The following is a 26,416-nucleotide window of genomic DNA, read 5'->3' as shown; positions in this document are numbered from 1 at the left end:
TCGTTTAGACAGGCCAGTAGTTCGCTAGAAGCCTAGTGGCGCTTGCACGGCCTTCTTTTGCGAGGTGGAGTCTCGGCGATGGTGGAGTGTTATATCCTCTTATAGAGCCTGGTAATCTAACATTTTGACGGCATCAGAAAGAGATTGCCTTTGCATGCTTTATTCCGGGCAGTCGCACAGAACGTGTTGAATCGTCTCTTCATCTTCACGGTGTACGTAGGTGGCGGTGTCGGCCACCTCTATGCGGAACTCATAAGCATGAGTAAACACGGCGCCCAACCATTGTCTACAAAGAACAGCAGCCTCACTTCGTCGGAGTCTTGTTGGAAGTCATAAGCGTGCCGTAGGATCAAGAGATCGCAATCTTTTATGCCTGAAATGTGAATCATTCTAATGTGACATGGAGCATTGGCGAGCAAGCACGCGCAGCTTCCAGGGAGCGTCGGTTCTAGGGAGGGGTATTGATGGTGCTTTGTCTTCTGTATGTGCAGAGTGGGCAGCTTGTTCGGCCCATTCATTCAGGACAATTCTAACGTGAATTGATAGTCACTGAAATTTAACGTGGTGCCCTTTTTCTGTTATGTGGTGTAGCATTTCTGCCGTCTCAAAAAGCAGCTAATCGACCGAACCACGGCGTAGACTTCACAGAAGAGACTGTACTGCCGTCTTATAGTCGCAGAAGATCGTCCACCATTGCATCCTCTGGCTGTCGACAACTAATATCTTGTATACGTTTTTGGCCTTATTAACTGCTGCTCTTCAGTAAGGTTATATGGCATAAGGTCATAACTAGGAATTCGGATGAGCCCCGCCGTGGTGGTCTAGCGGCTAAGGTACTCGGCTGTTGAACCACAGGTTGCGGGATCGAATCCCGGCTGCGGCGGCAGCATTTCCGACGGAGGCGGAAATGTTGTAGGCCCGTGTGCTCAGATTTGGGTGCACATTAAAGAACCCCAGGTGGTCGAAATCTCCGGGGCCCTCCACCACGGCGTCTCTCATAATCATATGGTGGTTTTGGGACGTTAAACCCCACATATCAATCATCAGGAATTTGGATGAGAGATTCCGTTTAATTATTCCCTCTGACGATGCCTACATGCTTGTTTTCTTGTTTTTCTGCTGGAGCACGTTGATAGTGTGTATTCAACCTGAAAAAGTGTGAAACCAAACTATTGGCAGTTTGCATGTGACGTCATGGACGCACAACATGGCTCCAACGATGTCAAGGCAAGATAACCACGAGGCGATTCACTTGCTTCACTGTGATAACGACCTCTACGGAACGCCATTTGGCCTCTACGCATGAATGACGAAAGAACCAGTGCTTTATGCATCGATAACGCTCACGAAGCGTCACAGAGTACGCGTCCCACCATGTTAGTGCATTAACGTGGCTGTTTCAGTAACGTGACAGTGCGAGCCTTGTGTAAACGTGTTGGCATAAAAAAAAAACTTTCGCAGGAGGCGCAGCGTTCTTATTGTAAGCGAAGGATAAACTTGCAGTCGAAGCATCATAGTTTCTTTTTCTGTACACAGAAAATGTGGGTCACTAAGAGGGTTTTTCGCCCCTTCTTATTGTTATTTTCAGGAAACATGTTGCAGCAGTTTTCTGAGTGGGTGCTGCTATTGTGTTTGAGCTTCAGTGACGGGAACAACGGAGCGTGTGTGGAGACTCCTGAGCTGTCTCAATACCAAGCGGTGAGTCGGACTGTTTAGAAGATCAATGGAGAAACAGCGTGCGTGACAAGTACGGTTCCTTGCCCCGAGAACATGTCGCGAAAGAGGTGTTATCAGTGTGGTACAGGTGCGACTGCCCTTCGTGCGCTTGGAATTATCGCCTAACACAGTTAACATTAAATACAGTGTAAATGCCCACATGGCTTGATGCGGCAATGTAAAAAAAAAGGGTATGCGAGCTGGAATCAGAGCATACTTGAAAAACCAGCGGGAAAACGACGGAGATTGAAGAGAAAAAAGGCGTAGGACAAGCGTGGTGTAATGACTGAATTTTTTCAGCACAGCTGAACACACTCAAAACCAACGCCTTGCACGAGCAGGATCGTAGGTCCCCTGAAAAAAAATTTTATGCATGTGTACAAATGAGTGGTTGGGATATGGGGCATCGTTTCAGTGGAAAACACTTCCACGAGTTCTCGAGTGAGGTACACGTGCTTAGAAAAGTTGTTTCACGTTACTTTAAAATTGTGCGTATGCATTATGTTAGTTTCTGTTGTGTTCAGCTGCCTTCAAATATTTACTGTTGTCAGACAGCCCTAGTCCCGTGTCTTTCTTTTTCTATGTGTCTCTATCCTCTTTTGGGCTGGTTTTCAAAATATGGTATTACGATGCCAAGTCACTAGAACGAAATCCCGTATAGTGACCTACCCGAAGACGAGACATTGCCATTTATTCGCTCTTGTAGGTACACCTGCTGCAATCGTGTGGCTGTCAATATTTTCCTTTCGGGAATAGCACTAGGCTGCCTTACTGTCAAATAGGCAAGGAGCAAGGTGATCGCTATCGAAATAGCTCCTTGGAGAGACCGGAAGGAATCCTTTTAGATGGTGACGTAGATGAACCCGGTTCGAGATCTCGTCAGCGTGATGCCCGCAGTACGAAAACAGATCAGACCAAAAAAAAAAAACGGCTGCCCCCCCCCCCCCTCCATCCGTTTTCTGTAGCTAGTTGCCACCTTTCTGGTCTCCTTCGTGCTAATGGGGTTTTAGGCTGGCAGGGTCAAAAATATCACATCAACCCGCCTCCAGAGCCCTCCTCACCGTATGGGCTCATGAGTTCATTTAATTCATTTTTGATTGTTCGCGCGTTCCTTTGTTGCCAGAGATTGCAAATCTCTTCCGGCGTGTTCCCTTTTGTTCTGTGGCGCGGGAGAACGACGAAAGAGCCTCTGCCTTTTTCAGAAGCCCACGCGGCGCACCGCCATTCGTCTTCAAGTGTTTTCTTCCTGCAGTGCCTTCCGAGGGAGGTCCAGAGTCGTTCTCGTCTCGAGGTGCTTTATTGTACCCAAACCAAAGAAAGAAGATGATGCATTTTCGAGAATAAACGATCCCTCGCCTGTCGAGTCTTTTGTGAACCGCTGCTTTGTGGAACCCATTTAGCCCCGGGCTTGTTTGGCTGTGCACGGCTTGTTGAAGCGAGTGAATGTTATTTAGTTTCTAAGAATGGTACATTTGTAGACAAAAAAAAAAACGTTGACACTACGAATGAATCTCTTCACAATATTCTCGGTTGTCTCACATTTTACAAACACTTCGTCCACTGATTATTTGAGTGTGTGGTGTGCTAGTACGTGGTCGTGGTTTGTGGTTCCCCGTTGTATGTAGCACGTTGCTACAAACGAATGTAGCACTGATTTGCTGCGTATACGTGTGTACTGCTATCTATTGCAGTCTTTTTTCTTTGTGTACCTCACAGACTGAATACTACTTTGTTTTTTCTGTAGTTTTGTAGCTTAGCGATTTGATTTCTCCGCTATGCTGCAAACTGTTCGCGTTACCTTTGGTTGAAGGCTAATCCTGCTCTATTCTGGTTGTCTTATCGCCCGTCCTGCTTTCTGCTCCCTATTTTAACTTATTTGAATGAGCTCTGTTTTTGTATTCTGGTTGTTTTTTTTTATTCGGACGTTTTTAAGACCTTAGACGCCGTGTTGCTGTTGAAGCTCATTGGCAATCTGCTTCTAAAGGTTTATTCATACCTAGTAAATGTAGATACAGATAGACTAAACTTCAGAAGAAAACGCCTTGACAGACAATTTAATAGAGCAGCGTCAAATAATTAAAGGACAGATGCAGAGATAGGGAAGATACAGTTGCATTGATATTAAACGCATTAACATACTTACTGCGTTTGTAAAGCCGTGATCAACATCGCTTATTTGCGTTTGGTAAAAAAAAAACAATTGCGCTCAGTAATTGTGCGTGGGATTTCGCACGCGCAACCTCATTGTGTGGGGTTAAGTTCTAATTGCTCTGCATTTTACATGAAACACTGGCCAATATTATTGATTATATATAGTGAAATGCGTCAAGCGCCGGCACGTGAATTGTCATGTTTTTTTGTCTTGCAGCGTGGGAGAAAAGATGCAGTACTGAGAACATTTGTCTGAAATCCTTGACTACGGTAACTTTCTTATCGTAGGTGAACAAGATCCCTCGCTTGAAGAACGTTCTGCTCAAGAAAGATGCCTTCTGCAACACCATGAATGACGCTAGAAAGATCCCAGGTAGGAACGCAAGACTTATTGATGTTTAAAAAAAAAGTCTGAATTCATTCATGGGTGAATGCTTTCAGGTGCTCAGCATACCTTACGCACCGACTACCTGCGACATCACATTTGGAAACTGAGACGCTGCACGTCTTATGTTTTAATAATGCTACACGTGCGCGATATTCATTATAACGTGACTTATTTTTTGGCGCGTATGGTAGAAGTTCTTAGTATATAATTGTTTAGAAATCGCAAAAATTTTGGCGATGAGGAATTATCTGGGTAAAGCAATGCACACGAACAAAAATTGAATGCTCCTGTATGAATAGTGAAATTGATACTATGTAGAAAATATTATCTGTACAAGAGTGTACTAGTGTCGAGAACTTAAGTATTGTTTATGTACTTCTTTTCTGAGTACGTTGTGGTCTTTATCATTTGAAAAGCTGCCATGTTTTCGAAAAAAGAAAAATATTCAAGGATTCCTAATAGAATACAGCCACAACAATGTACACGTACCGTTCTGTAGCTATACTCAGTATTATCGACCAGTTCAGCGCATTATTATGCTCCAGTATATGCTCCCATGTAAGCAAAAAAACAAGAAAATAAAAAAGCCTATATATTATGAAAGTTCACATTCCGCATTATACGTAGTCAAAGTGCTATGTGAAAACAAGTGGCTACATGCTTCCTGAAGAGATACATATATTAACTTTAAGATTAAAAAGCGTATTGTTTCGTTCGGTATACTGAGGCGGATTTTTAATGCGAATAATCAAAATGCTTCGCTCATGGTGTAGATGTGCCAAATAGGCTGTTGATAACGATTATAAGTGATGCGTGGCTTTCTCTCTCTCTCTCTCTCTCTTTGCAATAATGAATAAGTAACCTATTTCACTATTTTTGAATGGTGTGTAACACATGAAAAAAAAACAGAGTTAAGTGGGGATAACAATAATATCAATTGTTTGTAACTAGAGAGAAAGCACCGTACCCGCACAAGAAATACAACAGAATTGGTTTTGTGCACAGATTCATCGCGCTGCTTTCCTCCCGTGTATATCCTACACACCAACACAAAACGGAAACACGCTTATATATTATATCGCTGCGGGCAGGCTTGCAATGATTGGCAAGCTGTACCGCAGGAATCAGCGACAGCGTTGGGCTTTAATTTAGTTCGTTTATCACGCCTTGCAGAGAGAAGAGCTCTTTCGCAACAGTGAGCACTTACTTGTGACTCAGGGCGATAAATAAAGAAACAAATGACGTCGAGGGACAATTACCGTGATGCATTTTCGTGCTGTAAACTGTGCAAGAGTTGCATTTAGTGCAATAAGAGGGCAGTAAAAGAAAGAGGAAGACCCCCTCCTAACAACGCACGGTTGAAAGAGCCGCAATGCCGAAACCTTCTGTCCCGCAGCAACATGGCGCGCAAATGTCGCGCGGTAACAATCTTCTCGCGAAGAGAGACAGGGCAGTGCTTTCGATGGGGACGAGTCGATTTGCCGATATTGCTGCTTCGCCCTGAGCGTGCGAACACGGCCCCTTTGCTTTTGTGTGAGCCTCTTCAATAAGCTAATGCACCGAGCAAGTTGGGGGCGGTTTTCTTTTGAAGCCGCGAGTGCTCTTCTCGGTTCGTAAGAGAGATAAGTGTCACAATGGGAAGCTTATTTTTTTATTTTTTTAGAGCTAGTAGTGCGCCGCATAGTTGCTTTCTTTTCAGGCTCTTACCCCCTTTTTTCTTCTGCGCTGTGGTGCCGATTGTTCAGGACTGTTTGAAACTTCCGGGCTCTCCCACTTTCTCATTTTCTAGCGACGATGTTATACATGAAGGCGTACCACCTTTTGATCGAACGCGGGGGCCCGATATCTTGAGCGGAAAATAACGTGTGACAGTCGTGGAAATGAATAATGCGTACTACTAGGATAATTGGCTTCTGTGTCGCCGGATTGTGTGGTGCTACTGCCCTTTTCGAGATCTGAGTGTTTGTAAAGGAAAAAAAAATATACACTGCCAGAAAAAGCAAAGTCTTTTTCGCTTTTACGACGCATCGCTTTAGATTATTCAAACACTTATAATAATGAAGACCTTCCTGGCTATTCTGTGGATGCTTTTGAATAAAAAAACTCAATGACCCTTTTACGGTTCTTTATTCCTGTTATCTATTCTAGAAATACTGTCCAAGAAAAAAGATAATAGAAAGAATCAATAAAACATCATTGCAATAAAACGTAGTACTAGCAGCAAACGCGGGGTGACATCATGGAGCATTTAGTACGTTTGCCACGATGTGTGGAGCTGGCCACTACTTGGTCCCGACGTTATAGCGTATGGCAAACGCCCGCCAAATGGTACTTCTATCATTGGCTTCAACGCAACTCTTTCTACCACTGTTACTGCTGTTGCTATTCTACTAGGACTATAAATGGCGGTCATGGTTGAAAGACATTTATATGTCCAGGGTGCATTCGTTGTTTGTGGCACTTGTTGTGGAGTTTGACCAGAATTGTTAAATTGGTCTGAACTCTGAAGTGGTTCTAAACTTCGAGTCAGGCTTATTGTAGTTTCTCATTTTCATATGGGAGTTTTTTTTTCCAGCCACTGTTTCATTCAGTTAAGGCGGGGCTGCCCTCAAGAGAAAGATATATGTGTAGATGTCCAGAAGTCATGGGTACGTTATTTCGAGAATAATGTCCCAGAGCGTGAGACAGCTTTAGGCAACTCCGGGCTTCAGACCATTGAGGACGTGCTATCATATGATCAACTAAAACTTTATCTCCGTTGCCCCACGTTGGCTTTCGACTAATTAGCGTAAAAGATGTGTGAACGATGCAGTACGCGCATGTTTGTTGATGGTAACTGTTTCGCACTCTGCTTTAGTTTCAAGCTACCCATAGAAAAACTTTCCTTCCTCAAACAAAAATTTCAATTTAATAGTAGAGACCGACGACCCCTCGTTTCTAAATCACCCTGTACGTGTACAATATTCTGTGTGTTTGCTGTGCAGGCGTGATGAAGGCTTCTTTGGTGCCCCTGTGCTTCGTGCTGCCCACTCAGTACCAGCAGTTCGTCAATGTGGCCGATGCACTTGGCTACTCGGCGCACTGGATGCTCACACCGCTCGCCCCCGGAGCCAAGGAGAGTGCGCCCGAGGCACTGGACATCTTCACTCCGCTGGGTAGAGCTCGCATCCAGCAGTGAGTTTTTGCACCACTAGAACCACTAACAGCAGTTTGTAGAACATACACGTGCTCACAAGCACAGTTCACTAGAGATGTGAAAAGAAGGTTCTGTGCCATTTTTAAAGCTAGACAGTAAAGGAGTAGGTTCTGTTAGATCAAGTTCGCTGACAATGGAGGCTTATAACAACCATTTATTACCCCTCACCACAAGATCCTATCGTCCTCTCACCACTGTCCCCTCGCCTTCGTCTCGCATCGCCCATGGTATCTTTCACAAGCATTGTGGGGCTCGGCGGTGGCACTTCACAACAATCATTGTGTCCCCGAAAACGGTGTGAATCAGCTGCCGCAGAACGTGCAGCGACACCTGCGGGCTTACGTATTCGCGCCAGTTGAAGGGCTTTGACGTTTTTGTACTCTGTTGCAGTGACAGCCGGTGAGCTAAACAATTTAACATTGAAAATATTGTAAGCATTTTGTGAACAAAATCAGCTATTTACGGTCGGTTCAGTACAAACAATACTAAGCATTGAGGCATGGGGAGGGTCGTGTGCAGTACTTTTTTTTCTTTTTCAGGTTCGTGATACCTTCATGTCTCGCATAACAGCACAAAAAAAAAAACGGACAGCCTTACTCGAGACATGCATTGGCCCCAGCTACCAAAATTAGCAGTTCAGCGTTGTTCTGTCTGATGCTATATGAACCGCTGTTTTCAGTGTTATCGCAGAACCTCGCCAGCTAACAGTACTATTCTAATTTATAACAAAATCAATATGCTAGACCAATTCTGAAATCTCCATGGAACACGTTCGCGTGAAAATATCCCAAAATTTTAGCTTTGTTTTCATGTAATGCAAACATTTACTTTCACCGATCGAGAGTTCGAAAATGAATGCTACTAAATTGGTTTTCTTAAAATCGCTTCATATCAACAGTGACTACTATATACATCAGCATTGCCACAACCTGTGTTTCAAGGAATTTTTTTCTGTAAGGCTTAGGGAGATTTTTAGGCGCCACCATTTTGAAGCTTCTTGTACGAGGTAAAACAAAAGAAAGAGGGAGAGAGAGATAAAGAGTTCCTCGACTATTCTGAGTCCCTACTTGTCACGTATGTTAATCTCTTTAAGGGGCCGCGTTAACTCTCTTTTGAAAAAGCACGAGGCCCTCGACTTTCTGAAGAGATTATAATATGCGAAAATAGTTCATGTGTCTCTTTAAAGGGAGTCATTTACGTGTCAGGTCCAAGCTAAAAAAAGTCAAACAACTTCTTTTTCTTAAAGTAAAACAGGGTTCATGATAATATAGTCGTTGTTTACAGCTTGTCGTTTCAGTCAAGGCTGAAGGATAACGACGTACTCTTCGTTGCTTTTTTATTATCAGTTGATTTACTTCGACCCATAGTGGCATGATCTTCTCCCGTAACACCGACCTCCCTGAAGAACTCTCAACATTGCCATGGACACCTTGTATACGTACACGCCCTGGGCTCTAGCTACGAGCGAAAAGGTGTTAGCGTGGAGCAGTATTTCGCACGTCCCATTACGCAAGTGTCTCTGTGGGCTCCGATTCACTGAAGCAAAGTAAAAAGCCACCAGGCATATAAAATGACAAGAGGTCCGCGAGAGGCCAAGTCAGGATCATCAAACTCTGCGCGTAAAAAAAAAAAAAGAGTACCAAAGCTGCGTTTGGTTCGCTTATTCATGAAATGCTCTTTTTTAGATTATTACGTTTTAATATATTTTTTAGCCTTCTTTTTCTATCTTCCTCGCTGAGCACGTGTCAAAAATGACTCGCTTCATTGGCACGCGTATGCCCCGCCGTGGTGGTCTAGTGGCTAAGGTACTCGGCTGCTGACCCGCAGGTCGCGGGATCCAATCCCGGCTGCGGCGGCTGCATTTCCGATGGAGGCGGAAATGTTGTAGGCCCGTGTGCTCAGATTTGGGTGCACGTTAAAAAACGCCAGGTGGTGGAAATTTCCGGAGCCCTCCACTACGGCGTCTCTCATAATGATATGGTGCTTTTGGGATGTTAAACCTCATATATCAATCAATCATCAATCATTGGCACGCACACGCTCAGTCCTCTTAAACCAGAACACTAGACACATGTTTGGAGCCTCGGGAAAATACCTCTTTCGGTGGCCGGCCACGGCGGTCGCCTTTAGATGAGGTCCAAAAGGCAGCGACATATGTGTGCCATCTATTGGATAGACGTGAAAGACACACCGGGACTTTGAAACTATTTCGGAATCTCAGCATCCCTCGCAACGCCGGTTTGCTTTTGGGACGTTTCAAAAATCACTAGTTGCGCTCCACCAGAGGTTCTTTCTCGAATTATACGACAATAACTCGGTCTTGCACATGTGTGAATACCGTCAAGTGATTAAGCTATGTTATCCATTTTTTTTGCTCTCTGTATTCAGGCATGAAACTTGTAGCATTAAGAGCCGTTCAGATAGCCCACGATGCGGCGGGAAGACTGAGCCTACTCGTCCCAACGTGGGAGAAGCCCATTCCGCGCTAGTCGCGTTTCTCAGGACTCAAACTAAAGTTCTTCCATACAGCCATCCAATGCGATGAGGCATTTAATGCTTGTACCCTACTTTTCTCTGTATGTTTGTTATTTAGGTTGCCTATTGAAAGCTAATAAGTACGGATTTACAACCATACACCTAATGAGCCCGCTTTGTTCGAATACCATTATCACTAACTAACTAACTAACTAACTAACTAACTAACTAACTAACTAACTAACTAACTAACAAACTAACTAACTAACTAACTAACTAACTAAATAACTAACTGACTAACTAACCAACTAACTAACTAACTAGCTAACTAACTAACTAACTAACTAACTCACTCACTCACTCACTCTCAGTTATGATGTCGCGTGTCCACCCCGGTGGTACAGTGGCTACGGTGCTCGGCAGCTCAGCTGAATGCCGTGGGTTCGATGCTGGCTGCCGCGGTCGCCTCTCTAGGGAAGCGAAACGCTAAAGGTGCCGGTACTGTACGATTCAGTGCACGTTAAAGAACACCAAATGTCAAAATTTATGGAGCTCTCTTTCATGATGTGCCTTATAATCATATTGTACTTCTTGCACGTTCTCCCTTTGTCTGCTTTCTTGCGCTTAGCACGCCAAAATTACGTCTTAACTAATGAGGATGTGGATTTGTCCTTCAGTCTTTGTTTCAGTAGTCGTACACTGGTGAGTACACTGTCTGCCCTCTGTATGTGCGCAGAGCGTCGACAAGGCGTGCTGTGGTGCAGCAAGCCCTCTCGGCCCCGTTGCTGGTGCACGGGCAGCCGGTGAGCCTGCGCGTGTTCGTGCTCATCACGTCGCTGTCTCCTCTGCGTGCCTACGTGCACACCGAGGGCATGGTGCGGCTGAGGAGCTACCGGACGGGTCCTGGCTCGGCGAAGGTGAGTTGCAACTTACAAGTGTGGAAAAGTCGAACTTGTTGCTTTTGTTTCAGCCTAAAAATTTATCCATAGTTGAGATGGTTAGGAGTAAGCGAGAAACAAAGAAAAACAAAAATACATTGTAACAACTTGTGCGTGAGCAAAGAACGAAGAAAGCATAGCTAAGTCAACTACTGGTGTACTTGGATACTGTAAGTTGCTTGCGAGGCTGTGGTCGTGTGCGCGAATGTGGTAACAATTGTCGGCTTCACTTGGACAGTTCTAAGCGACCCTTCACGGTCTTGGTGCGTTTCTTCGAGCATAGCTTTAGGTGTTTTTTATCGTTCTCTCTCTTTCTTTCTGTCTGTCTCATTTCGTCATGCCTGCATTACCTGGCCGTCAAAGATTATGTTCATTTCCGAAAGTTTCAAAAGTACCCACATGTCTTCTACCGAAAAAAAAGGAAGAAAAAAAAAAGTTGCCACTTTATTTAAATTCCATCGAGGGGCTCTTACCTATCACAAAAAACTGAGATTCATAGTATGATATATCGACTGCCACACGCGCTCTTTTTTCATTTTGTGTTACCGGCTGGCTGCACGTGAAGGTAATGCCTTGCGCGCACCACGCCATATTGTTTGCGAATACTATTTAGGCTGTTTAGACTGAGCACGCAAACGCGGACAACTGAATTTATTCGAGCGTATGAGCCACCGATAAGGCTAGAATGTTCGAAGTCGCATGTACAAACTCTTTGTGAAAACTCTCTGCGCTCAAAGGCGGGGACAAAGTAAGAAGAAACCAAAGAAGACAATCGCTGAATTGACAAGCGTATAAATTCCTACGCACATTCCCGTGGATTTTATTCTCGACGGCTGACAACTGATCACGGCGCCATCAGTTTTCAGTGCGAATGGCTCTCATCTTGTAACTTTATTACTTAGGCAGTGGTTCGCCAAATAACAAGTTAAGCTTGAACAAGCTGACTGCTTCTCTTTTTGTCAGTGTCCCAACCACGAAGCAATACATTACCGAAAATCAATAATGTGGTCTCACACGCTCGGAAGAAATGACGGTCACTGGAAATCGCTGAGGGATGGTTGGTAAGGTGTCTACATTGGGAAGCTGTGATTCCATAGATAACAGTGGAATCAAGCCGGGCAGCTGCGTGTATATGACACGGCGACGCGGTGCAACAAACCGAGATAACACCACTAGCCAAGCAAAACAATGAGCATGCAATCAAAGGTGGTCTCACCTAGAATTCGAGGCTGCAAACATGAATGCTGAGCACGAAGGCTGAAACACAAACGAGAGCCAGAATCACCCTGGAGTGCGTATCCAGACAGGAGAGTGTGGGCTGCTTTCTCCTCAGGAAAACAATTTGGTCGAGTGGGGCAGTCTCAACATTGAACTTGACCAAAAATGACGCGTGTTCTTTTGTAAGTGTCCATGTAGTACAGTTTTTAGACGCAAAGATGTTGGTCTGTCTGTCTGTCTGTACGTTTGTCTGCCCTTAACGGCACCCTAAACGGCACCTGAGTGGCCAAACAATACTCCAAACGGCTGACCATATCCACAGCGCCCACCAATATTGCTCAAGGTTCAGTGTTTATATTTGTGCGATCTTCAATTAAAAAGCAATTATTGCGCATATCTGAGGCACCATAACAACACGTCAATATTCTGTATGTGTGTCTCTTACTAGAAAAAGCATAAATAAATAATTATAAGGACCGTAGCGTTTATCACGTAGCGCTGAGCAGGCAACGCTTGCACGAGAAGGCAAGTGTTTTCAACGCTTTGCTAAAACGATACGGTGGTGGCACCTACCCGTCGCCTTAGGTTCTACACCTTATCACCTCCGATATGGGCGCGCAGAGCGCGCGCGCTTCGTTTTCCAAGATAACTGTCAGATAGCGCTCATGTCTCAGGTGTGACGTGACTTGATGCGCTCGTTCGCTTCCACTGCACTCTCGAAGCACTCGACCACAGCGCCTCCAGTATCCCATTCACCATTTTTTTTTTTGCGGATAACATCAAATAAACGTTTTCTCCACTCTCTCAAGACGCAAGTCTTTCGACGAGATTTGTAGTGTAGGGCAGATGGAAGTGACGAGAGGCCCACGGGGCGGCTTTATTCTCTCCCATAGTAGAGTACCGAGTACTGTAAACTGTTTACCACTTTTTCTAAACACACATGCAGATACGGGACCAATTTTTAATGGGAATCATTTCTTAGCGAACTTTGGCGACATTGAGCGTATCCATCTGTCTAGCAGCCTACAACTTTCAGCTATCCTGACAGTTCCGATAATGGTATCAATACCAAACCTGGTATGGCATAACATGACTGTATGGAAAACATATTTGACTAGTCATAACATGAAAATCATGAAATGTATGTTACAAATGTCATGATTTACATTTCAAGGTCCTGCAGATCTTGCGGTGGTTTCGTTCACATGACATGTTGCGAAACTGGTATGGTGTGGCATGATTGCATGGCGAACATAAGCAAAGAAACCCTAACATGAAAATCATGACATGCGTGTCATGTAACAACATGGCTACATGCCACGCTCATGGTGCGCTCGCGGTCATTTGGCTAGCTTCACTTATACCAAATTTGGTGTAACGGTACGTGAATGGATGACGAAGGTATGTGACCGGTGCAAACATGATAATCATGAGATGCGTGTCATGTAACAACATGACTACAAACCACGCTCATGACGCGCCAGCGGCGATTTCTCTAGCTTCACTTATAGCAAATTCGGTATTACGGGACGTGAATGAATGACGAAGGTATGATAATGGGTGCAAACATCATAAACATGAGATGCGTATTATGTGACAACATGACTACATGCTACGCTCGTGATGCGCTGGCGGCCGTTTCGCTAGCTTCCCATGTACCAAACTCGGTATTACGTGACGCGAACGGACGACATAGGTAAATGACACATCCAAACATGATAATCACCACATGCGTGTCATGTAACAACATGACTACATGCCACACTGATGATGCGCACGCGGCCGTGTCGCTAGCTCCACATATATAAAATTTGGTGTTACGTGACGTCAATGAATGACAAAATATATGACTGGTGCAAACTTTATAATCCTGACACGCGTGTCATGTAAAACATGACAACATACCATGCTCATTGCCTTCTCGCGGCCGTTTCGCTATAGCTCCACATACACTAAACTTGGTATCACGTGACGTGAATAGATGACGAAGGTAAACGACACATCAAACATGATAATCATGACATGGAAGTCATGTACAGCATCATTTACCTCCACCACGCAACGGTGTGCTGATTTTAAAGTCGCATATCAACATTTTTCATTCGTGCTTCGCACATAATTGATTTCCATTGTACGTGGAATGTGCCAATTTTTTCATTATGTACTTGCTCATGTGTAGACGACAATGGTTTTGAGCTAGTAATTGGTTTAAAGACAGATAGCAACCGGCTTGATCATCAAGAGATGACCAAAGATTGCACGAGCAATCCCAGTGCCGAAACCGGGAAAGAAGCTTAAAATAAAAGGTCGCTAACAATATACGCTGAAGTAAGGATAAATGCTAACAAACATAACAATAACCGAGGCTTGAGATGTTGGAAAACAGAAGTAGGCAGACGATAATTTTATTTACCCGAGTTTCAGACGCGAAAATAAAATAACGAGTCAACATCGTGAAGTGGACGTTACATGTACGCCTGTCACGAAGGCGACCAATGAAACCTCTCTTCCGCATTCCGTTTCGCGGGAGTTTTGTGAAATTTAATATGATTTTCTTTTCTTTCATGGGTGGCCGTTTATAAAATACGATTATCTTTTGTTTTTTTCTTAATTTTGCCCATTTCACAAAATCAATGTGCGAACTTTGTGACTTTACAGTGAGACGAAAAAAAGAGTTAAAAACATCCGCTTTAACGGTAATAAACCCACAACCATGGCAAGCAGGACGCTCTGACGCCAACTGCAATGACCATGCGTGTCACGCCTTTTAAAGTGCAGGGGTGCCAAGCGCTCTAAACAACGAAGCGCATCAGAAAAACTTCAACCAAACATTTTCTCCGTACACGTTCTTTCACTCTGTCCACGTTTCGTGCCTTTCGGTGGATATCTCTCTTTTTTTTTTACTTTGCGCTGCGTGTGTGCCAGGGGTGGGAGATGTACAATGACGCCCAGTACCGTAAAGGCGCTCCTATGTCACCGAGCGTCGCCATTTTGTACGTACACACATTAACAAATTTCTTACGAAAACGTGTTTGTGTTTTTCCTCCGAATTCTTTCTGTTAAAATTTGTGAAAAATTTGTGACAAGCGACTTAAGCGAATGCGTAAAGATTTCTGCGACGTGTTCCTAAAAAACTGAGAAAGGAAACGTTTTTCAAGAGAAAGAGTATAGAAAACCTGCACTCTGTGTGACCAGTTCCGTGCAGTGTACGGAAAGCTATGGTTCGCACGTTCTACCTATAACAGAGAAAATCGAAGCTGCAGTCTACCCTCCCTGTCCACTTGTAATAATTCGCCATGCAACGCCCAGGGAATAGAAGCTTGTCTGCAGGAGTAACAGTGCAGGGGTAACAGGCTGGCCAGTTCATCTCTGTCACAACTGCGTAATCATTTGATCATTGTTGCTGACTCACTGACGCGAGCCGCATAGTCTTCGCTGCGTGGCATGGGAAATGTTTTCTGGGTAGAAGTGGAAAGTTGAGTTCAGACGGTTTATAAACGCAGAGGCATGCGAGGCGACGATGATTTGGCTTGCGAGAAAACAAAGGGGTTGGAGGACGGAAGAGGCGATGCAGAATCGCGAGGATGCGACGCAGCCAAACAGAAGCACCGAGGAGCACCATTTCGGGAAGAAAATGGGCTGGGATAGAAGCAAGAGCAAAGCGTGTAGGTCAAGGAGCGAAAAAAAAAAAAACGTTGCTCGGAGCGTGCGACAAAGGCGAGTGAAAGCATGACGCCCAGCACACCCTCCTTTCCTTGTAACGCCTACGTTGGCTGGGCTCCTGGACCTGCGAAGAGAGAGGAAACACCGGATAGGGGCGCGCATTCGGCCTCAACGCGATTTGCCGATTTGACAGCGCAAATAAGTTCGAGCAATTGGTCCTGCTTGCTTGCTGTCTTTTAGGGCACTTATTGTTGCGCTTATTCTTCCTCGCGTAAGGCGTCTCCTTGTTCCCGCGAGTAAAGTTTGTGCTTTGCACGCGTGCGTATCGTTCTCACTCTTTCGAGTATCCCCGTTGCATCTCGTTCTTTCGACGGCTTCCCTAAAGTTCTTGTCCTAATGCAGTTTCTTCTGTTTCTGTATTACGTGTCTTTCTACTTTTGCCGAAGGCATTTCTGCACCGCGAGCACAGACGTGCAGCGTGTATTTGTGTGTGGGTCTAGCCTGTCTCCCGAATTAGCCTTCCTCACCCCTCGTGGCAATTTTTTTCTTTCTTTCACTCTAGGGACTCCTTCTCTTGCTTTTACTTGATATTCTACAGGCCCAGAGAACGCAATCCTATTTCCTTCGCCGACGAGGACGAAAGCGGAGTGAGGGTTTTGCTTCTCATTTTCCTGTGGCCTTGCAGTGCACCGTTATCTGCCTGTAGCATATTTATTATGATCTGCCATCTTGCTTCTTTTTTATCTCTTACCATCTGACTATATACAACACTGCTGCGTACCTCACCAGGCTGAGACGCCGCAATACGTTTTTTTCCTCCACTTCTCGAACAAGAAAGTCTTGGTAACTGACTTGGACACCTTCGTGGCTTACGGTTTTCTACGGGAATGCGGATATTGGGCGGACGTTCCTTCTCAATGCGACTTTCAGAAGACCATCCGTTATGCAAAGATGAAGCGACTGCTCTTAAGCGAAGTGTAACAGTAATAAAAAGAAGTACGCTACGCAATTCAGCCGACAGAAGTTGGGGCGAGTGTGTTCGCGCCAATCGATGCTGTTATTGTCGGATGAAGATCGAAAGACGTGTTGGACGTGCGAGGCAATTGAGAAACAATGGGAGCTTCAGAGAGCCTATGCAAGGGCAGTAAATATTTTAGGAGAAGTGAGTCTTCAATGTGCGTGTCGGTAAAGAAAGCTGGCCGTATTGGATGCCTCGTCTGCCGGGCAAAAACGCAGCTCCGCCAAGCGGTTAGGGCTGTTTCTGGCCCTGAATTACGTGTTAAAGAAGGGATTAAAAGTTGTACTGTTCAGAAATATGATAAATGTGGCGCAATTTTTAATTCAGCCGTTGCGCCCTTCCAACGTTGAAATCAAATACATTCCTTAAAAAAGGTTGTAGTACCAAGTTTGGTTTACTAACTACTTGTCACATATGTTACTCATATAGTTTCCTCATATACACTAGAGGAAATTCTGGCGCGTCTATAGGAGCTGCCATAGAGTTTCTCAAAATTAACTAGAGGGCACTCTGGCGCTGCGATCATTCAGAGACGATGGGAATGATGGGTAGTACACACATTTGCCTAGTTTTCGTACTTGCGGGCGGCGAATCGTACTTGCGGCTTCGTTTATTGCTGTGTTTCGGTTTTTGTTTTGACAGAAAGATTGAACCCTTTTGAACTTCGTGACCCAATTCGGAAAAGTAATTTGGAAAAAATAAGGCGGTGAAGCGCAATTGCTGAACATTTGCTGATTTTTGTTTCGTGAGAAAACAGCTTCAAGCCACACGAACACACATGGAGCCAAAAGCAGGCCAGAAGTACGAAGTTTAGACAAATGTGTGTACTACCCATCATTCGCATGCTCACTGAAGCGCCGTGCGTTGCAGCTCCCATAGACAATAGTGCCAGAGTTCCCTCTAGTGTATATTCGGAAACTCTATGGTAGCTGCAACGCACGGGGCTTCAGCGAGCATGAGAATGATGGGTAGTACACAAATTTGTCTATTCTTCGTACTTCTGGCCTGCTTCCGACTCCGTGTGTGTTCGGGTGGCTTGGAGCTGTTTTATCACGAAACAAAAATCACAAATGTTCAGCGGTTGCGCTGCACCACCTTATTCTTTCAGGCTCACCATTTCGAATCAGGTCACAAAATTTAAAAAAAAGATTGTTCTTTTTTTTTCAAAACGAAATAGAAACCAGAAATAAACGAAGCAGCAAGTTCGATGTTTCGCCCGTAAATACGAAGACTAGAGAAATCTGTGTACTACCTATCATTCCCATGATCGCTGAGCGATCGCAGTGCCAGAGTCCTCTCTAGTCAATTTTAGGAAACTCGATGATGTTACAAACCGGTTAGTAAGTGAAGTTAGTAATGGGGAGGTTAGTAACTGTTACTGCCTCGAGTGTTATTAAGGCAGATCGTAATGGTTCCTAACGTAGGTTGAAACGGTTACTAAAAAAAAATTTACTAGCCGCGATCATTTCACCTCACCAATCACCCGTTTAACAACGGTCCCATTCGTGAGTATTCATATTTCGACATATAACGGAGTAATTGATACATCAACGCACATAATGTCATAAATGGGAACGGCATACATACACAAGTTCACGTGACACGTACAGTCCCCAAGTGGTTCCAGGACCATTTATAGCCCTTACTACGGAGAACGCAGCGGGTGCTGGTGGGCGGATATGCTGTAAGATAGACAATTTAAGTTAGGCGTCTTTATTTATACAGCGTACGATTTCATTAGGCGCACGAGTTAAGGCAGTGTAGGACTTTCGATCAAGCATATTATGAAAAACAATTAGATCTATTTTGCATAACACCGCCTCAACAAGGCCTAGTATACAAGACCTATGACTGGGTTCGAAGCTTACATATATTGCCTCAATGAAATTGAATGCATCCGTCAATGAGCTTGAATGCTAGTAAACAGGATGTTAGACGCTCGTAATAATAACCTTTAAGGTTTGTTCAACAAGATCATTAAGTGTGTGCATGACGAAAGGTTAGTAACAGGAGGGTGCCAAACGTAGTAACCTTTGCAACCTTTAACCGCCTGCTAAGGTTGGTTGTAAAAATGTCGCAAAAAGTTAGTAATGGCCCAAGGAAGCTAGTAAAAGCTGCTAATACTAACTTTTTCCTTGTGGTTACAAGTTCGGGAGTACCTGTACCAAGTTCTGTATACCCGGGGCGAAACAAAGTGCGTTTGGAGGATGAGACGGCGGTGGAGAAATCGTGCGGCACTGTTACCCTATGGTATCATCAGAATACCAAATGACGGGTCTACGTTTTATACAGAAGGATGTCCCGTCGGAAAACTCCGAACGGGGAGTAGCAGAACGTCTCTTTGTGGGAGACGATGTCCCTTTGCTTTGCATGCGTATGCAAAGTTGCACTTCCTGGGCACACCGCCGAAGAACTTTTTCGAAGCAAGCAGAAGTTGCAGAGACTCTAAGGCAGCGAGTGTTCGGCGCTCAGGCACAGCGGAGTAAACGCATTTCTGAACAGGCCACATACATACACTCGCTAGAGTTCATTTGAAGATGTAAGTTCAGAATTTCTTTCCTTCTCACCATCTACTGTCACCTCTCAACTTATTATTATTATTTTGTGTTCAGTTCGCAAGGGCTCTCTGATTCATGACTTGGCAAGTGCATCGTAAATCAGGAAGTGCTCTCTATTCTAGAGAGATGCATTTGTCCCCCCTCTGTTTCTCCCTCTTTCTTTCTTTTTCTCGTTCTTTCTTTCTTTCTTTCTTTTTTCTTTTTAACCTCAACGTTCACTTCGAGCTTCCTTCTCAAACTTGTGTGCTGCTCATCCATTCTCATCGCACACTGCGTGTGCCTAGCGCTTTCCCACGTCGCGCCGTCCGAGCAACGTTCAATCTTGTGATCAATATATTCGTTCGCGGGCGTTAATAGCTCGCAAACGACTTTTCGTGGCCAGTTAAGCTGACGGCCGGAAGTCGAGTGCTGGAGCCCAGAGCGTCGCGCCCCTGCTGTGGTCCGCGCTTCGGGAGTTTACCGTCCGTTCCCGAATGCTGGGTTATTAGACGATGAATCGAGTGCAGTATACTTATATCGGGTGATATGAGACGCAGCAGTGATGAAACGTGAAGCGACCACGGAACAGAAAGTCACTCGCGTAGTGACATCTCTGATGGATGAAACACCGTAGGTTGTTACAACAATTTAAAGAACACGGAACAAATGTTCTACCACTGGCTCACTAAACCGACCGTTAATTTAAGGTTTCTTCTTTCCATTCCCCCTTTTACCTTCTCGCATCCATGCGCAGCCAAACTGATTTATGCGGAGTGCTGACGAGATATTTTTTTAATTGCAACTAGGCAATCATATCATGAAGTACGCATTCGGAAATGCATATAGGCGTACCGTCAAGTGTGCTTGATCACCTCTTGTTGTGCAGTCGATTCCTTTCTTACGCACAGAAAATCGAACCACCAGTGCAAAATTACAAAAATGTTCAACAACAACAACAACAACAACAACAACAACAACAACAACAACAACAACAACAACAACAACAACAACAACAACAACAATAATAATAATAATAATAATAATAATAATAATAATAATAATAATGATAATAATAAGAATAATAATAATAATAGTACCATTGAACAATCTTCAGGCCAATGAAGGCTCCTGCAGGAGTCATACACACACACATTTCTGCGCTTTTTTTTCATAAATTTATTCTGTTTCATAAGTTTCACTGTTTATTCATAAGTGCATTGCTTTGCCGAAAGGCATGTAACGTGGGGGGGGGGGGGTGATGATGGAGTTACAGCTTGGAATAAAACAAGTATTCGTCACAGCAGTTAACAACGCAGAATCTTCTGTAGGTGTTAGTAGCGAAAAAATTTCACGATGAAAATTCAATAGATTAGATGCGCAAGTTTTTTGCAACTAGTTCAAAGCAAGCGTAAACATGACTACAAAATATCTGTCTTTTTATGATCAGGACAGCCAAGCCAAAGACGGAGAATTCGGAAAGGTATCCACGAGGTACGGAGTAGGCAGAGGTTGTCCAGAGCTCGTGGTTCGGAGAACTTGAGGTGGGGTACGGAGTCTGAAATAGTAATCGTACTGCTGATACTACTCTAGGATATGGAATAGTCCCGCGCCACCTCTTTACATCAGTGTGATTATTATGGCGTTCATCTCTTGTTTGTCTACTCCTTGTCTTCCTCTCATGGCTCATATCCAATACAAGGTATCAATGCAGTCGTCACTAAATTTTTCACTATTTTCTTTAGTTTATCAGTCACATAAACTAGAATCAACTATTATGATGAATTTAATTAGGAATTATTTGAAGGAAATATTTTAGCGTTTGAGGCATTAGCAAGATATGCTTATAGACTTACTGATTAATTCCTCAATGCCTAAAAATATCCCTGTGATTGTAACCCAAAGTAGAGGCGCCAAAAGAAAAGATTCTAATAAGAACTGATTGTAATAGTTCCAGACCCTGATTTTGAAGAGCTGGGAGTGTAAGTTTTACCTCAATTACGTGAAACAGCGATAGGATAGAAAATGAATACTAACCTGTCGCTTTCGTGGACCTAATAACAGCTTTACACCCACTGTGGGGTAGCAGCTAAGAATTTCGTGGTTTCAGGAATAGATATACAACTTAAATGGGGCAATTAAATTACACGATAAAATGTTAAAAAAGAAACGTTTTATTGCAAATAAAAATAATACTTAGTAATAAAACGGCCTCGTATCTATGTGCTACGCTGCAAATGTAATCGAAAGATGATATTTTTCGGCCGTTTGGACTACATATGTTCCGGTCTCATCCACGACAACCCGTGACGTTTTTTTCGCACCATTTTCATTATCCCACAATAAATGCAATGAAGGTTTGATTGAACAGAATTCATTTCACCCCGTTATCACAGCTGGCATGCCATGTGTTCTTACCTCCATGACACATCAATGTTTTGGTCACGTGTGGTGCTTTATAGCAAGGTAGTAGGCAAAGAGGAACCGTTTGTGAGGCGTGACTGTATTTTATTGCGTGGAAGGGTCAGTGGCTGGGTATGCACTACTGGTGCACCGAAGTAGACGCTGGCCGAAGGAGGTATCACCATATCGTCGGCAGAGGGATTTTTTTTATGCATAGCATGGCATTTTCAGCGCTAAATAGGAAACTAGGTTCTTCAGAATTACGCATCTACGTATTTATTAGTAAAGGACCACACCACCTAATATATACGTATCGGTGTTGTGTCTCAGATATGCGTAATATATTTTTTTGATCGGCAATGTTTACAAGTATGAACGCAGCCACCAGTTCAGGACGCCTGGGCGTTTAGCGAGTCCTAAAACTTTGGCCAGATGTTACATCGTGTGACATACAGACAGACCTAAGCAGACAAACAGACCAACCGAAATTTCTGCGTTCAAGTTTTCCAAGAAACATGCCTGCCTTTTTTAAAATTCGGGAACTGACCAATGCTAATTCACCAGGGCCGCGAAAGAAAACGCGCTGGAGAGGTCGGACGAATACCCCGTCAAAGTTTAGCCGCGTAATTTTTCCGGCTTTACTGTACTATATGGCTACAGTTAATATATATCAACGCTCTCTACGAGAGAAGAGTTTCTCATAGGTTCGCCATTATGCTGAACGGCTGCGCAGTGAAGTTACTTGTCGCGCGCACAGAAAAGAAATACGGCACGTTGTTCCGGCGCGGGTGACATGCTGCAGCCTTATTCGCACGCACTGAGCGAGATTTCACTCTTGCAGCGAGTTCGTATAATGCTATGTGTTCTAGCGAATAACGTCCACGAACAAAATCAATGCGAACTACAATCATTTTACAGCGTTTCATTAATGCGAGGGCAATGCAGGGCATAGAATGGTGACTGGCATACGCTCAATTGACCATAATCATAAAGTTGGAGTTGTTTCATCTAACACTAAATATTTTGCTGAGTCTTTCATTCCAAAAACATCCCGAGAGTGGAACCACCTTCCCGCCGATGTTGTTTCCATACGCGTTAATCACCTGTTTCATCAAGCATTAGCTAATATTGTATAATCAGGATAATCTATGTTTTTTTTATTTAAACACATGCTCTGTTTTTTCTGTGTTTTGTACATCTTGTTGCTCCCACTCCCCTCTTCAATGCCCATGGCCTTGAGGGTATAATAAATAAATAAATAAATAAATAAAAAAGTGTGAATTAAGTGGACCAAATGACAAATAAAGTGAATCGAAGTTGGATGAACTAAAAGTGGCGGAGTTGTTAAACAATAATTAAACGACTGAAAGGTTAAACTGATTCTAAGGTTACCTAGTTGAACAAAATCCGCACAACTCATTCAGTAAAGCTGCATATGACCCCGCTTAGACCAAAAATACTTTAGTTCATCGAGTCGCGTGCACGTAGAATATCACAACAGAGGCCTATCCCACAACCACAGCTTTCTGATGTGTATGCTGCGATCTAAAAGCTGAAAAGTTCGCTTCCTACAGAGCGGTGCCTTGCAACAAAATACGAAGCAAATATTTCCACCCGGCTCACGACTTTTACTTGCTTCGCCGAAATGCAGTGGCTGTATACATGGCCGAGAATGAGTTTTGGCCGCCTAAATTAGCTGATCAGGAAACATCGAAAAAAGACCATCACGCTCACAGTAACGTTGGTGATCACTAGCAAAGTAACATTTGTCGTTGAGCATCATTCAAAGCGGCTCTTTTGTTCGAAAAAACAAACAAACAATGGTGATAGAATCGACGGAAGCATACAGCGTGGGAGCAGCACAATGAGCGTAAAGTAAGTTTTGCCGCAGCAAAATTGAACATTCGACGTCATTTTGCACCACCTGACGGCGCTAACCAAATAGCAGTGCGAGCGGCGCAATGGAAAGTCGTGCGCAACTTTCCTACCTGCGGTTGCATATGCATCAACTCAGATATAAGGTAACTCAATGTGTAGCGAGGGCAAAGCGCCACTCCGTGGAAAGAAATCGTGCGCCGGGAGAACAACTCATTTCCATTGGCGCCGGCGTCCCGGACCGCGGCGACCCGCTGTGCTCAGTTCTTCCCCAGAACGTTCGCACCCTTTTTCCCTAAATGACATCTTTACCGTTCTCTCTCTCTCTCCCTTGTGTCATGCCGCCTCAAGGACGCAATTCTCGCTTGGCAGCCAACCCTTCCCTATTCCTCATCGCTTCCTCACGACCACACTTGACTTTCATGAGAAGAACTGCGAAGCGGCACAATATCGGCAGGGCAAAGCGACCCGCTGCCACACCCTTTGCGCCCTTAAGGCAGTCGTGGCCGTCGGAAATACGGAAGGAGGGATTTGGCGTCGCTCCGGCTGGCTGGGCCGGCTCGCTGGCCGTATACGCTTCCGCATGAAAGGACCTCCCGTCCCACTGCGCTTGTGGTATTATAGAAGCCTTAGAAGACTCGACTCAGATGCTCGAAAATAGAAGAAACGCACGCGTTTCGTATTTCTAGGCAGATATGCGGCTCGGAAAGTGCGCTGACAACGACGGACGACAACTTATTCATGCCTCGCCATGGCGTGGATTATGCGTGGGGCGCGCTGTAACGGCCATGTATAAATGGACACAACGGAACCACTGGCTTCGAAACTCCGGAGCCAGGGATCTCGTTTATGCGCCGGGTTGCGAAAGGAAAAGTTGTGGGGCGCTGTACTTACGCGGCTATACTTAAAGTTTTATATTATATCTTTCTCATTTTATATCTTCTCAGTCGTATTTGATCTCTTTTCTGTTCCATCCTTGTGCGGATGATAATTTGCGTTTACGTTAATGTTCTCTGACATTGCTTTTCTGAATCGGGAAACTCTGGGAGTGCAAAATTTTGCACTCTGAAACGTTAAGAAAATGGACTCCGCCATTGTGTCGTTTCCGAAGGACTGGAGTGAAGATAACGGACAATAATAACAAAAAATAAGACAATATAAACGAAATACAACGGAGTACGAAATAAAGATCGGTGTGCGTGTTTTTGTTTGCGTGAGAGGAAGAGAAGACTTGGCGCCGGTCGAGATCAGTGTACGGTATATTTTAACTCGCATGGTACGGGTATGATTACGAAACGATGCCCTAAATTGATCGGCCCAACGATTTCGCAGATCATTACACAATTCACATTTCAACTCATGTCCCAGAATGCGCATTTACCGTGGGTCGACCGCTCGTAAACTACAAATACTGATACTATTCTATGCATAAGTATCTATAGAAGTAGGAAAAGTTCATGCGCAGCCTACTCATACGGCAAATCTCAGAGCTACCTCTCACCCCTTTGCTCCACAATTCCGAACTAGAACTTTGATATGTGCCAGGATCATTTCTCTCCAATCGATGCACGATGATCGCGCCATCATTTTTTTGCTAAAGATACCCTTAAGAGATGGTAGGATTTGGCGTGTTGGTATAACATGACAAAGCGCAAACGACAGGAGGGTATAGAAGAGACGAGACAGAGCGCTGAACTGCCAACGTTTTAAAGATATCCCCCCTTTTAATATATGAAGCGTTGTCAGTTGACAAAAGTTCAGGTTTTTATTTAGCGTGATGAGGTGTGCAATGTACAAGGTCTTTTGCTTCAGAGCCCACTTGCCTGTAAAGCTAATCCCCGTCGTTCTTTATTCTTTCTTTGTCCACGCAGCCCGGCATGCGGGTGCAGCCCTTGTCTCGCTTCTGGCGCTTCGTGGAGCGCAACTACGGCCGCCAGTCTCTGCAGACGGCGCTGGAGAGCCTCTCTGACGTTCTGGTGAGGACGCTCCTCGTAGCCGAGGCCGTGCTACAGTCGACCCCGGCCGCGCAGGGACTTCGTAGGTCGAGGTTCGTAACACAGCTCTTTCTCGGTAGTGGTTTTGGTGGTTGTATTCTCGTTTTGCTGATGGTGTTAGGCTCGCGGTAAGCGTGGGCACTGATATTTTCTTTTCCTAATGCCTGCTTTCGAAGACACGACGAGAAGGGCTCCTCACTACTAGACATTGTCAAATTCCACCGTACTGTCAAGTTTTGAGAAGGCGCCACTTTGAACCAATCGGAAAGGTGGTAGTGGGGTTATATGAGCCAATAAGAGCAGACAAGATGGTGAATCCGGCCACGGAGGATAACTCGATGGTCTACAGAACTGTTACCACGATCTGTTAAGTTTACAGTATACCCCAGCAAAGTGACAAAACTCAACATTTCCTTGCACGTTGCGCTGTTTCCTTTAGCTAATTGGGGAATTGTGCATATACGCATGATAAAATACGTATCCTCCTTCAATTAGACAAGCCGTTACGGAACGCGAAGTGGTTAAAATGGTTACACCTCCTGTGCTTTTCTTTTCACATTACTTGACTCGTAAGTGGAACTGTCGTACCCAGAAGAAAAAAAAGAGTAATCTGCTCCCCTTGGTATCGAAAGCACAGGCAGTGTCTCCGATAGGGAATGGATTCCACAGCACGTTTTTTTTACTTTATCTATATTAACACCACAGCTGCATTTATACTTTTGAGTAGGCGGCATGATGCTCCATCTGCGGTCATTTAAATAGGGAAGGCTTCTGTAGATTGAAGAGTGAGCATGACTCGCAGTCAATGCTGGAGCCAGCAAGAAATAGTCTTAGCTTAAACACTGTC

General features: G+C 44.4%; 1 protein-coding gene across 1 annotated transcript in view; it reads left to right on the top strand.

Annotated features, from left to right (window-relative positions):
- Nucleotides 1-26,416, top strand: part of LOC119173811 (cadherin-like and PC-esterase domain-containing protein 1) — a 139,657-nt gene that overhangs the window by 67,748 nt on the left and 45,493 nt on the right. The window contains exons 5-9 of the mRNA XM_075894525.1: nt 1,589-1,698; nt 4,156-4,240; nt 7,240-7,429; nt 10,663-10,843; nt 25,447-25,622. Coding sequence (XP_075750640.1) covers nt 1,589-1,698; nt 4,156-4,240; nt 7,240-7,429; nt 10,663-10,843; nt 25,447-25,622 — 742 coding nt within the window. The remainder of the gene's footprint in view (nt 1-1,588; nt 1,699-4,155; nt 4,241-7,239; nt 7,430-10,662; nt 10,844-25,446; nt 25,623-26,416) is intronic.

Source organism: Rhipicephalus microplus, chromosome 5 (genome assembly GCF_043290135.1).
Source record: "Rhipicephalus microplus isolate Deutch F79 chromosome 5, USDA_Rmic, whole genome shotgun sequence".
NCBI classification, from domain to species: domain Eukaryota; kingdom Metazoa; phylum Arthropoda; class Arachnida; order Ixodida; family Ixodidae; genus Rhipicephalus; species Rhipicephalus microplus.
Note: the sequence above shows the minus strand (reverse complement) of the source record. Positions and strands in the feature narration are given on the sequence as shown.